Genomic DNA, 14,813 nt, shown 5'->3' with positions numbered 1-14,813 from the left:
CACATACGCTATATAATATATAAAAACATGTGTACGGTACTATTCACAGTCATACTGAAGGCGGAAAAAGAGGTCCATGTAACTGCAAGACATAAAAAAAGAGAGCAACGAGGCTTCAAAAAGATTTTTGGGAAAATTGTGATCAAATTGCAACCTACAATTGAATTTAAAATTCGTCGCTAGCTTGAATGATTTTCCATTGTTTGGAAGGAGTAATGTTATAGGTTAACACCCTCACCCTGCTGTCTATCTGTACAGTTTCAGAGAATAATTCAGGTAAATCCCACAAACAGAGCAGTAACTCTCTAAGGTAATACCAAAATTGCTACAGGGCATTAGTGTTTTATTTAGTGAAATGGCATGAATCATACAGAACTCTGATGTTTCTCAAAATGTATTGAATGATCGAACAAAAACATTCTATATCTTAATTTTTGTTTCTCTCAGCCCATATTGAGAGGAGTCGTTTTCTGGGGAGATTGAAATACCCCTTTGCCCCAGATGCCGTAAACACTCTTGGCATGGAAGAAAGTAATAAAGATAGAAAGAAAGATAGAAAGATAGAAAGATAGAAAGAAAGAAAGAAAGAAAGAAAGAAAGAAAGAAAGAAAGAAAGAAAGAAAGAAAGAAAGAAAGAAAGCTTACTGAGCTTACTAAAAACTTTAATAAAGCGGTCACGGATGTCCTAGACCAATTGGCCCCTCCTAAACTTAAAACCCCAAGAAACATCCCTTCCAAATCATGGTATAACCTAGAACTTGACAACGAAAGACGCTCATTAAGACGGATGGAAAGAACCTGGAGACAGCATCCCCCCCACTCAAACCTGACACTCCTCAGATCAGCTAGATCTACATACAAAAAACACATTTTTAACGAAAAGGCATCCTTTTTTCGTACACAACTTGATCGGGCCAATAACAGACCTAGAGAACTGTTCAACATTATCCGTCACCAAACTTCTCCAGCTCAGCCGAACCAGACGGCCTCTATCGCTAGATGTGAAGAAATTGCCCTCTTCTTCTCTGAAAAAATTGCCAAAATAGATCAATCCTTCCGTTCAACGCAGATCCCTACCAACCCCCTACTTACTCCTGATGTCACCTCTAAATCACACTCCTCACTCTTGACACCCCCGATCCCCCTTCACACTCACCCGCTTCCTCACTTCACCCTAACCCCTCCTCATACATTCCTTCTCCTATTCCCACCCTAAACTACCCCCCACACCTTTCCACCACGACTCCTCTCGTACCCATACACCAAAACTCACGACCAAAAAACAATGCCTCCTGGCAAAATATCCGCCCGGTGACCGATCATGAAGTCCACAACATCATTGCTAAACTAAAACCATCCTCCCATACCAAAGACCCCCCCCCCCCCCTTCTAACCTCATCCAAGACCTAAAGCACATCATTGTCCCATCCTGGACCACAATCATCAACACCTCCCTTGCTACTGGAACTGTCCCTAGCTCCCTTCAACTCGGTCAGATCTCCCCCATTATTAAAAACACTAATGCTGATCCTAATGACTTAAACAACCTCCGCCCCATCACTAACCTCCCTCTTCTTTCTGAAGCCCTCGAAAAATGTGTTTTGCTCCAATTAGACAAACACATCGAAAAATTCAACCTTCTGGACCCCTTACAACCAGGCTTCAGAAAAGGCTGCAGCACTGAAACTGCCATGCTAAACATTGTTGACGACATCCACCACTCCCTTGACAATGGTGAGACATATTTACTTATCCTCCTTGATCTCTCCGCAGCTTTTGACACTGTTAACCACTTTGTCCTACTTAATGTGCTCAAAGATCGCTTTGGCCTCAATGGTACTACCCTCAAATGGTTCATCTCCTATCTTCAACATCGAATCCAGCAAATTCAAATTCAAGACTGTCTATCTGACCCCACTCCGGTCTCCCTAGGAGTCTCCCAGGGATCAATTCTCTCACCCTCTCTCTTTAACCTGTTTATGGAACCCCTCACCCCCACCCCCATCCTTAAACAAGCTGGTATTAACTACTACCTATATGCCGACGACACCCAACTCTACTATAAGATCAAAACCCACGCCAATATTATACACCTTAATAACACCCTCACTAAAATCCAATCCTGGTTCCACCTCAATCATCTCAAACTCTCCCCCCAAAACAACCCTCTCCCCATTCAAACTTGGATCTCCGACCTCAATGCCCTCAACTGCTCTCTCTCCTTGTCCAGCTCAGTAAAATCTCTTGGTATCTCCATCGATAACAGTCTCAGCCTCAATGTCCACATCAAAAATTCGGCTAAAAGAGCCCTCTTCACTCTCCGTTATCTCAAGAAAATCAAACCCTTTCTCCCAACTGAAGATTTCAAATTAGTAGTTCAATCCCTGGTCCTTTCGCGAATTGATTACGGCAATGCCATCCTCACCGGAATCCCCAAGGTCCACTTACCCCACTCAAATCTGCACTCAACCTTGCAGCCAGGCTCATCACCAACTGTAATCGGTTTGACCACATCTCCCCAGCCCTCAAAACTCTTAAATGGCTCCCCATCGAAGGCAGATCCGCCTACAAAAACGCATGCATCACACACTAAGTCCTCCACCAAAATGCTCTCTCATACCTCGCCAATAAACTCAGCAAAGCGGGCAGAACACGACTTCTGAGAAGCACTAACGCTCTCCTCCTTGTCCCACCCTTGCAAAAAAAGAAGTCCACACAATCCCGCTCCTTCTCCGGAAATGCCCCCTACATCTGGAACGCCCTCCCCAAAGACCTACGATGCAACCCCTCCTACTCCAGCTTTAAAAAAAAACTCAAAATGCACCTCCTTAACAAATATTGGGGGTCTCTATCTGTGCCTTAAACTCGATCTGCTATGTCTAATAGGTATTTAACTCTTTACTCGTACTATCTGTTTACATGATATGTATAATCTCAAGTCGTTCTTTCTTCTGTTTTACCTGCTGTTATTCCATGATGTTGTAATTATGTTCTACCGTTACTAGCTCTGTTGTGTAAAAGCGCTCTATGATGTTTTGTTATTCCATGATGATGTAATTTGTTTGACCGTAACTAGCTCGATCATGTAAAGCGCTCTGATACCTCCGGGTCCAGCCAGCGCTATATAAAACCAGAAAGAAGGAAAGAAAGAAGACATACAAAACACACAAGCACGCACCCACACACACTATCTGCCTCCCATCTTAACTTTGAAGGCACAAACATCTTGTTCAGAGTACACCACAATGTGTGTAACCCCTTGGGGCTTTTTGAGCATTATACAATATTCACTACATCTATTGCGCAAGTTAAGGCTCCAGCCCATGGAAGAGAATAGACTGGAGTTCTTTACTTACCAAATGTGATGTATTTTTTACCAGGTAAGTGACCCAATGAAATTCACTAGCACAGTTTTAAAGAGCTTATATGACAAAACAGGTTAACTTATTGAGTGCCCCCTATATCATTCAATGGCACCATAGCCCCTACAAGAAGCTGTTTACCACCATAGCCAAAAAACCATGACAATTTCAGGTTCATCCTCTAAATATCACCCCCACAGGCAGTGCTGGTGCCTTCATTGCTAGGGCCGTCACAAGGGATGGGCAGAGAGAGCTTTGTGCCCCTAGGCCCAGCGCTTCTAGGGTCTCGCTGTTTCAGAATGACTTATTTTTAGATTGGTCACTTGTTTGGCCAGACATGACACTTAGCAAACATGGAAAAAGCAGCCAGGACACCTTGCCTCAAACTAGACAGACCTATGCAAATCGGCCATGGTCCAGCTCTGATAGGATAACTCCAATGTGAACTGCCATGCCACTGTACCGCCACAACCAAGTCGCGTCTGACTGAAGAGGCCCAACTAGGCTGAAACCAGTCTTGGGTTGGGTCTTGGGTTGTAGTCTTGGGTTGCAGTCTTGGGTTGCAGTCTTGGGTTGCTTGTGTTCCGATTCATAGAGGACCTGACTTGGGAGTTTGGGACGGATTGTTCCCAGACCTGCCAACTCACACGGTGACACACGATATTTTCTCCTATCACACTGTCTCCTGGTGAGCAGCCGATAATACAGGGTGGCAGAGAAAACAAGCTGAAAAGCACTGTAAATAGTGGTTTTCCAGCTCCTTTTCCGACGCTTTGAACTTTTTTGGAAGGAGGGGACTTAGGGGTGTGGTTCAAAAGTGCCTCGTAGGCACTTCTCGAAATGGGGCCCCACACCCTTCAAGGTCCTACCCACTCCTCACATGGTGAGATTGTTCTTCAAGTTGGCAGGTATGTTGTTCCTTTTGGATCAGAACCAAGGCTGATTTGCATATGTCTAGGTTAAAACTAAGGTGAGAGTGTGGAGAAAAAGAACAATGGGTTGGAATACTACCCGAGCGATCGCCAGTTGTTGGACCTCATTCCTCCCATCACCATTTGTGCGTTTGCTGTATCAATATCTCATCAGAGCTGAGATTGGTCAAAGACTGGTACCTGCTGTTCTACTTACATTCTTTAGAACCTTAACACTGACGGTATCCACTGAGCTGACTGCAGTCAGGTCCAGTATCAGAGAGTTGAATGGTGGATGAGCCAGACCCAGGGATTTCAGTGTTGCCTCTTCGGCTGTGTTTGGGGACTTGTTGCTTTTATCCTCCATCTCCAGAACATCTCCATTGGACAGTGCCATATAATCCGTAGTATTGTCCTAGAAGGAAACACACGTTAAGGTTGTACTTTGCCACTTAAAAAGTAGATTTTTAGGTATTATGACGGTAAGCTTCTTTTTTATATTTTGATATTCTAGTCTGTTCTTGTGTTGATGAAAGGCTACGTCATGTTTAACTTCCAATTAAGAATCCCCATTCAAATAATTAAGGGTGGATAAGCAGGCCACCATGTAAAATGACCAAACACTTACATCTACGTCTCGATGCAGGTCCAGCCCGCCCCTTGCGTAGGGAGTGCCAAGAGAAAGATGCCCTGACGTTGGATGAGTCACAAGCAGGGACTTTATTCCAACAAACATTTTATTGTACTTAACTGGGAGAATTTATATAGCTCAAATTTCTGCATAGGGGTGCCTAAGGCAATTATGTACTACAGAGGTTATGTGAGGGTACATGGTGGTTATAAAGGCATAGACAGATATTTGCCAAAGTTGGTAGCGTAAGACAAAAGTTCATGTTAAAGATGCACACATCACATACTTGATTGAGGCCTTCAGGCGGCTATCCATTATGGTAGAACTCCCTATCCCCCCTTCACCCCTGACAGCCCTATTAGGATTTGTTAAACCCTTGAAGAGAAGTATCAGACGATATTGTGCTATCGCACTATTGGTAGTTAAACGATAGGTTTACCTCCACTGGGGCAGAGGGCAAATACCATCGGTGCAGGCATGGATTCGGAGCCTCACCTATTGTGACACCATGGGCGATATATACGGTACATTGCTACCTACCACCTCACGGCCTCGCGATATCTGGCAGCCCCTTAAAAGCTATTTACAATCACACACCACAGAAGACTAGCGTTATCCCACTCATTCACGGCCATCAATGTTGAGTATATACTGGGTTAGAAAGCGTGAAAAACTGTACAGTGATTTTAAAATTGAACAGGCTCATTTTTGTTTTTTTTCAGGTATGGACTGTTCTAGTGGCATGACTGTCTGTACACCCACCGGGACAATTGTGTGATGCATGCTTCTCATACGACACAAGATGTAAATCCATTTCAATGCAACTACAATGTGATGATGTATATTCCTTATGTGCTCTATTACGTTTCCTTTTTAGTTGATCTTCAGTGTTGTATTATTATTTATGACTACAGAGACTATGGAATCGAGTGAATTTACTTTACGATAGCTTGGAACCCTATTATTGTACGGGACAATACTGCTTTGCTCCTGTATATGCTGATCGTTAAGTTTGTTTTTCTTTATTTTTTTGCAAAAATTCAATAAAAAACGAATAAAAATAAAAATAGAAAAGATGCACACATCAAACAGAATATCAAGGTTAGACCTGGCAGTCTCAGGGTGATTTTCTCTGAACTTTGCACCTTCTTCTCCCTATTTTTGCTATCCTCAGGACTATGTGCACCTTACCACTGCTAACCAGTGTTAAAGTGCATGTTCTCACTCCTTAAAACAAGGTAATTTAAGTAGCCCTCCTTTAAATGTGCCTCAGGTCTGCCATTGCAGCCTGTGTGTGCAGTTGTAAACTGCCATTTCAATCTAGATCTGGCAAAATAAACCTTTTATCAGGCCCAAACCTTCCTTTTTTGGTCTCGCCTAGGCTTTAGGAGTTGACCTTTAGAAATCGGTCAGCTCTTTTAACCCCTTGTGTGCGCACGACGGCTCCTGGCCGTCGTGCATTACGGTGGGCGTGTGCGCACAACGGCCGGGAGCCGTCGTAATCCCGCCCACCGTTTATTTCTCCCGCACAGCGCGGGAAATAAACTCGCACACAAGGGGTTAAGCACACTCGTGCTTGTGATGGCATCCACCTTGCGGGAGTGAGCAGCGGCGCGCATGCTATTTGGAAACAGATGTTCTGTGCGCCGCTGCTCCCGCTAGGGGCACGCTACCACAAGCACAAGTGCTTATAAACAGCTTCTTTTTAAATTCCCTTTTTAACTTTTTTTTTTTATAGAACCAATTTCCTGATGTTTCTCCTGCTGGAAGTCGCGCACTTTGAGTGTGTGTGGCTGACGTTGGAGCAAGGACTGCATGTGGAGATCGACCCGACCTCGATCCAAAACATAGTGGAGAATCGGTGGTCGAATCTATTGAATAGCACCTGTGCATAAGTGCGCGCAACGCCTCGAAGTTCCTCCTGGCTGGCAGAAATTTGGTGTGCATTGTTTGAGCAGTCACGCAAGATAAAAATTAGGAAGATACATTTGTTGTTCAACCTTTGTCCTGAAGAGGCCACAAATTTATTCTGGCTGAAACGTGGTCACGTCGACAGACATTGGATGGAGGAGTCACCAGAGTCTTAGTGATTCATTGATTGTTATTGAAACACTTGTAATATCTCGGGCCACTTTTGCCCTCTTTGTCCTGTGTTTCCCCCTGTGTTCGACTACCTCCCAGTGGTCCGCCTGCAATTTAGAAGGGGACACTGTTGTAAAAAAATCTGTTTGTAGGTTAATTGTCATGTGTAGTAGATTTTGTGTGTTTTGTACAGAATTGATGTTGTGTGATTTATGTCATTGTGTCTTTCTTTGAATAAGCGCCTGTTGTTGTGATATTTTGAAAATGATGTCAGATGCACTCAAGATGAATATTTGATACTCATGAAGGGGTAATTAAATGTGCTCTCTTCTTTAATGTTGGATGTATTTTTTCCTTGATACCTTTCTTTCTCCTTGTTATATATATTGTCCCTTATACCCAGGTATCATAGGGTGAATTGGGTATAGCCCTGTTGTTTATGATCGGAAGTCGCGCAGCCGACATCATTCCCGTGTTATACCCAATGTACATTGTAAACGGGCACGCGCCTGTTACTTGCTTGTTGTATAACGCAGGGGGCCTGACATTGGCGGTGAAGCGCCTGCACGTTCAATAAAGCTTTATGTATAGTGCGCGCAGTGCAAACAAACCTTGTGGCTTTGGAGGGGCACTGTGTTACAGCAGCTTGTTTCCATCCGGTAATGTGCCGCATTACAGGGGAGAAGCAGCGCAAGATAGGTGTATTATGAGTGTGTCACAACATAACGTACACCATGCACTGAACAGAACTTTACAGCCGCATGTTAACACAAGTGCACAATATCATTGCATATCAATATTAGCTGCACATATGCGCAATAGTATACAGAGGGTATAGATGCACTTTACTCTAGGATAGCGGACGGGGCACTTTTTTACAATCAGTGTTGAAAATATCACGGTATGTACTTCACAAATGTGTGAACTAGCGCAAAACCTAGTTATCGCAGTGTTTGTGCCTTTTTTACTGCAAAACAACAAGACACTAAAAATATGTTCAAGTTACAGCATCAGGTCACTACCTTTTGATTCATGGCAAAATAGTTAAGCTCCCCGTATAACAGTTACAGCCATGTCTGCTACAATTTAACCCTGGAGATGCGGCTACAATTTAACCCTGTAGATGCTGTATGCGCACATATTTCTGTGGCTAACTGGTTGTAATTAATGTTTTCCGTGAACGCTGTATTATATTTTACAAATGTTTATGCACCATATTGTTATGTTTTTCCGTAGCGTGTATTTTACTTTTATTGTGTTTATATTTTATTTAGGAACAGTTTCCTAACGGATGCAAGCTGCTTATATAAGCTAATTTAACCTGACTGGCTGAAGAACTGTGTTTGAATGTTAGCATGGAGGTTTAAACAAGGGGTCTATAAAACAAGCATTGGCATAGCCAATAGGTCTCACCTTTGGGACCTTATAAGTGTTTAGCCATGCAACAGTTGATGTTGTTGCACCAAAGATATTGTGCTTGATAACTAAACACTTATAAGGTCCCAAAGGCGAGACCTACTGGCTATGCCAATGCTTGTTAATACATGTAATATACCCCTAAGGTATGCCTTGAACACCAAAGTGGGCAGGGTGCAGTGTATATAAAAATTAGGACATGTACATTTAAGTTTTACATGCCCTGGTATTGAAAAATCAGTTCTTTGGATGTGTAATGAAAAATCCTGTCTCACTGTAAAGTCAGATTTTAAATTACAATTTTGGAAACGCCACTTTTGGAAAGGTTAACGCCTGCACTAGGTGTTGGGTCCATATGTCGTTAAGGCTAGGGTATTGAAAATTCAACCACCACATAAATACCAATACGAACTATACTTCTGAAAACCTTTGTTTTCTTTCATGACACCTGTACTTAATACCAGTGATCACCACTTATTTTTTCAATTCTTTAGTCAAGACAATGTTTTCAATGTTTGGTTAAAATTGCAATACACAAAAACAAAACATGACCATATCATAAAAATACAGTACCTTACATTTAATCCACCCCACATCAGACCAAACAATATATATTCAATAACAATACATAACAAAACATCAAGTACTACAGCCACTGAAGCAGTTCCGATGTTGGCTGCCCAGGAGGAAATGCTATTTTACAGACACTGAATCAATTATTTTAAACTCCTCATTAATGGGCGAACCAACCTAAGAGTGCCAGGCTGGTAAAAAAAAAACAGGTAGTGACTAAGTATTAGATTGCATCTATCCCTAGGTACCAGCACCTATTATTGCGAAAACATTGGTTGGTAACTTGTCAACGCGTTTCGAACCCTTCTCTTATTCCGGGTTCTCCTCAGGACTCAGAACTGTAGACCACTCATGTAAACTTATTGGTAGATGCAAACACGGTGCATAACACCTTCCTTGGCTTTAGTCCACCACCAACAACACTTTCCGCATGCGTTGTGACAATTCCGCTCTTGATGCAATCCTTCATCTCGCATGGAGAGAAAACAAATATTTACGCCGTGTGAAGCACTTCTGACGCCACAGCCGTGACGAGTCAAATCGCCTTTCTCCCTTGCATGTTGTAAAGCTAGTCTTTGATTTGGGATAAGAGTTTGCCATGGATTTTGAGGTTGAATTTTAACACGGTTGGATTAAGTCTGAGACAAACTAAAGACATCCAGGATTGAACGGGGTCCAATGAGCACCTTCATCAGAGTATGTGGGATCCCATGTGAGTGCTGACTCTCATCACAATAAATAGCCTCAGTTTATTCATAGCACCTCCATTTGCTTTTCACCCCTTTACCAAGTTAATTAGCTGTAATCCATGGTTACACCCACTATTTTCTTTTTTTCCAAATCAGACAGCTCATAGGAGACTCCTAGATTGGATCAAACAGGTACTTCACCCAAACACCAGACTCCACAGAGCTAGCCCCCTTCTGAGAGAAAGGAACAGACGCAAACCAGCTTTGGACGGTCCTATTGGTCAGGCGAGCCACACATACAGGTAATGCTTTCCACTATTTCTTTGATCTAGGTACCACCATCCTCTTGTTACAATGAGCCGGCTCAAACTATATTACGCTGTGCAGCGGTCCATTTGTCATCTCTTTTCATTTATGTAGGTGAACAGACCTGATTGACCTCTCCAGTACAGCAATGTCCATGCTTAAACTGTGCACACAGTCAAGCTATACCACCAAAGGCTGAAAAAGACTGCCCATATAAGATGCCAACATTCAAATATCCTTCCTGAAATCATAGAAAGACTGTGAACCCCCATCCCAAATTCCACAGAGACCCTGAAAACCTAGTGCCGTCCTCTAGACACACACCCTAACCTTTGACTAGAGCAAGACGTAAACACATACTACATAGATGCAGCTCTAGCCGCAGTAGGAGCTCTGAGCTCAAATACATTCGATCTGATTGCATCTATCGGTTCAATATACTTTAGAGTCGCCACCACATTTTGTGTCTGGCCAACTAAATTTTCCAAAATGAACATAAGTGAAGAATGTACTCCTGTAAGGTTTAAGAGTAGCCAGTCTATCCATTAGTAATCAGCAATATGCATATGTATTAACACTTCCAAAAGGGTGTTGTGTCCACACATACCACAGTGAAATCTAATCGGATTCTTACATATCTTTGTATTACAACTCAAGGAGAATGAGAGGCACACACAAAAAAGGGCAGTGCTTAATTTGTAAAAAATAAAACAAGTTCCAGGGCACTCATCAGGAGGCCACTGCAGCTTTCACCATGCATTGCCCCTGCCAGCGCTGCCAATGACGAAACCAACTCAACTACTAACCATCACACTCTAACAAGTGTGATAATTCATACTATTCCAGGCCCCCAAAGATATAAGAATAGCTTGGGTGCCAGTTATTGGTCATTATTAATGTATATTCAATTAATAAACAGTTGTTGTTGTGCTAATCCCTAATTAAGCAGACAGCGCCATTACGTGGCAGATCATCACAAGTGCCAGTGCCGAGCACCGGAAACCACCGGCTCAAATTAAGCTCTGAAAGAGGGTAGGGAGGTCATCTGCTGTCTGTGCTATGTGACATAGCAATAAGACCCTACATCAGAAGACACTGTCACGTGCGTTTAAAAACAAAAGGAAGCAAAATATAAATCTTAGTGTCCTGCTCTTCATGGGCACACAATGATAATCTGCATGATTACACATCACACTGAGGAGGAGACTTTGCATGAATAGCACAAGTAAATAAAGGATAAAAGTAGAAACCCTTCTCAAATGAAAAGATACAAAAACTGCATTTCAATATGGTACAATGAAATAAAACAAGTGGGACATCTTCTATGACTAGGTGAAAGTTTACAAGAGAGGTCCCAATAGATATGATATATTGCTAATGATACATAGAAGTATCCTTTATCATATAAATAGTTGGGCTCATTAAAAAAAAAAAACACAAGTATAATATGATAGAGAGAAAAGTGAAAAATCCTGAGACATAGAAAGAGCTGCATCAGCAAGTAAAACCCAGAGAAAGATCTCCACCAGTTCTTGATTCAAATTCTGCACCAAGTACGATGGAGGGCCCTCGGTGAAGAACAGGCGGCTGCTCTCTGGGTGAAGACAAAGGAAAGTGGCTGACGCTTACCTGATCTCACACCAGGGTGCATCTGCGTAAAGTGCGGAGTTTGTATGTGTGGAGGAAGGATTGAGTGGTGGTGTCAGTGTTCCATCAAAGCCTGAAACCATGGCAGCGGAGCTCCTGGCAACAAGGCAGCATCAGGACCTGTTGAGCGGCCAGCCAAGGTTGGACATGCAGTTCCTCCTGCGGGAGAGCAATATCTCTTGTGAGGAAAGATGGAATGGGAAGGGAGGGCATGGGGACACAGACCATATATGGAGAGGAGGAGGAAACCAAATGGAGTGATGGTCTTGAATACTGAGGGCCTTGAGGAAGGGGGTAGAGAGTACCTAAAAAAAGATAATCGAGACCCCTAGACCTATCATGCTTCAGGAGGTAAAAGAGTCAAAGGCCTCCCCTAAAACTGAGGGAAGAAGGAGAGAATAGGGAACATGAAGGAAAAGACAGCAAGCAGGCCCAAGTGGGTCAAATATATTAGATTGTCTAAATGAGAGAAGGCAAGTTATCAGCAGCGTGGAGGCACTCGTGAGACATGAAAGAATAACATGACAAAGTGGGCAATGAGGTCCCAGATGAGAGAGAAGAAGCAGCAGCTTGTGAGTATGAGAGATTCTGGTAGGATACCTGTGAGAAGGATGATGTGTGGCGAAGCATAAGGGCTACGCAGACGGATGAACATATATAACCTGGAGCAGAGAAGAAGGTAACTGACCCGCTACAGAGAAAAAACAGACATGCTGGTTGGACATCTGCGGCAAATACATAGTGAAAGAGGGGAAGGGTGGTTTCAAAAATGGTAAGAGCTATTTGATGGTTGGGGGGGCAGACAATCTGGACAATAGCAGAGACAGAATTTGACAGAGAGTAATGCTGGAAAGAATTTGTGGATGTTTTTTTAACTACTTTCAACATGGAAATTTTGTCCTTTTAGATCCTCCAGTGGAGCTTCAGCTGGCTGGACCGACACCAACCTATGTTCAGGGAGTTTGTCCACTGCTGGGCTGCCAAGCCATAGTGAAGCCACCCAGGCTGGACTGGCCTACAGGGCAACATGACAGTGCCATTTTTAGGTCTCGCCTGAGCCAGCGCATGCGGTGCTCTGGTGAGACATTTAGTGAGTGGGCTTTCAAAAGTCCGACCGGGTGGCATAGAGCGTGCGGTTACGCGCACAATGACGAGCAGAGGCGCCATCTGGCTTTCCTCTCTCGTCATGGTGCGCGCACATCGCACACCACTCACCAGCCTGCTTTCACTTTTCCCGCCGCACGCACCACTCGTGCTTCAACGCTCCTCCCCCACCACAGAGCACGTCTCGCGGCCGCACGTCTTTCTGCCCTCTCCTGTGTTCTCAACTGTGCTTCATTCCCGTTTCTTGCTCTCTACCACCCTGTCCCCACCTTGAATCCACTACTACTCTCTCCCTGCATCCCTCCGTCGCCTGACTGTTCCCCTTCTGCTACTGCTTTCCTCTTCCTACATATCTCTTGCCTACGAATCCTTGCATTCACCGAAGACACCTTTTCCACTGCGCTGTCTCATGATGCTGAGCTCTCGCATGGTCTCTCCATTCACCCCTCCCCCCACTTCTCTTCCCACTTTCCTCTCGCTCCCGATGTCTCCCTCCTTGTCTCTGGCTCCTGCCATGTCTGAATTACCCCCACCCAATGGAGCTCGTAACAGCCGTCACTTTTAATGCATGACCGACAGGCTCCGAGTCACACTGCAGCGTAACTTTTCATTTCTCCTCCATGGGACGCTTGTCACAGAAGTGACTCGCCCTTTCAGCAGACTGCAAGTCTCCGATTACAGCGCAGCTCCCTGAATACAAGAGCCTCTCAGCGCTACAAAACAGCCGGCACTATGTGCGCGCTCACCGGCCTTCCCCTTCTTCCAGTAGAAGGCTGTCAGTCTCGCGCTAATCTGCACATTTGCTGGTTTAACATATAGCTTAAGAGACAATGTGGTGGGATAAAACAACGGCATAGGCAAAGCATGCGTGTTTGTCCTTTACCTCAGTACGTCGACGTCATCAACAGGTGTTAAACAGCGGCACTCTCATGCACAGGACCTCAAAGAAGACTGAGCATGCACGGTGACTGACCGCCCACTCGTCCTCATTGCATGTTTACAGTAGAGCTCATCATATAACATGAACATAACTGCCGGCCCCCCCTTCACCCCACGAGAGGCCTTCCATGCAGTGTCTGAATGTATTTCTGAACTGAAAGAGTCACACAGTTTCTCTGGCGCTTTTCCTCACTGGAAGCTCCATATAACACTGCACAAAAAATGTCAGCTTCATGATGTGTGTCTTACCATTCCCTACCAAACCTACAAGAGACACCCGTGCCGCCATGTTTGTCTTTTACATACATAATTGCCATTAAAGGTGTCTGTTCAGCGCACAGAAGCAGCAGCCAGGACCCGCTATATTGCAGACTGCTGGGACAGCAGTCGTTAGCTGATTGATAACACTTGAGATTGACATGGGGTGAAGACTGTGGAAGACTTAGGAGCTGGCATTTACAACATGAAAGGTAAACTGCCTGTTTGAAAAAGAAAAACATTAAATTGGAGTTCTCCATCAGTAGGCACCGATGTTATGAGTGAGGGAAGGCGTTAATACTCTCATAGAGCAAAGGATGTTTCTTTCTCTGGCATTTCCAGGGCTTTAAGTAGGCCGTGTCTCACTGGATATGAGCACTGGCAGTTTTTTTTACAGGGGGCCTCGAAACGGGTCTCTATCGGGCTCTGTTTTGTGCCCTGGCACAGGCGGGCTGCAGTGGCCGCAGGCACATGGATGTGCACTGCTCACGTCTCGCTGTAAATAGGTTACTTCAAGACGTCATGCCAGGTGAGCGTTGTTAGGGGGAAGGGAAATCCTTTAAAGAGAGTCATTTTCTCCCTGGATTTCCCTTCTCTTTTTGAAACTCAGGAGCAGCAACATTGTCGTGGTGTCACCAGGGCTTTAAGTGGAAGCTTTTTCAATATTATATACAAGTTGCTGCTTATTTATCTTATGCAACTAACAACCATTGACAAAGCCAATAGGCCTGACTTGTTGTAGGTATGATGTTACTTGTATCATATATCTGGATGCAATGACGGAAACCGCAAAATACAAGTCGGGTGGCACACTATGCTAAGCACTGATTTTTAGCGTATGTGTTTTAAGCCACGCCCTTAATTACATTGGCCACGCACCCTTGAGAAGCCCTCC

The 14,813-nt window shown here is 44.1% G+C and overlaps 1 protein-coding gene across 1 annotated transcript in view; it reads right to left on the bottom strand.

Moving 5' to 3' along the window:
* Positions 1 to 14,813, bottom strand: part of LOC146797362 (solute carrier family 26 member 6-like) — a 230,667-nt gene that overhangs the window by 27,149 nt on the left and 188,705 nt on the right. Inside the window, exon 16 of the mRNA XM_085627593.1 lies at positions 4,491 to 4,688. Coding sequence (XP_085483719.1) covers positions 4,491 to 4,688 — 198 coding nt within the window. The remainder of the gene's footprint in view (positions 1 to 4,490; positions 4,689 to 14,813) is intronic.

This window comes from Triturus cristatus, chromosome 9, assembly GCF_964204655.1.
Source record: "Triturus cristatus chromosome 9, aTriCri1.1, whole genome shotgun sequence".
In the NCBI taxonomy this organism is placed as follows: Eukaryota; Metazoa; Chordata; class Amphibia; order Caudata; family Salamandridae; genus Triturus; species Triturus cristatus.
The sequence above is the reverse complement of the archived record's forward strand: the minus strand, read 5'-3'. Positions and strand labels throughout refer to the sequence as shown.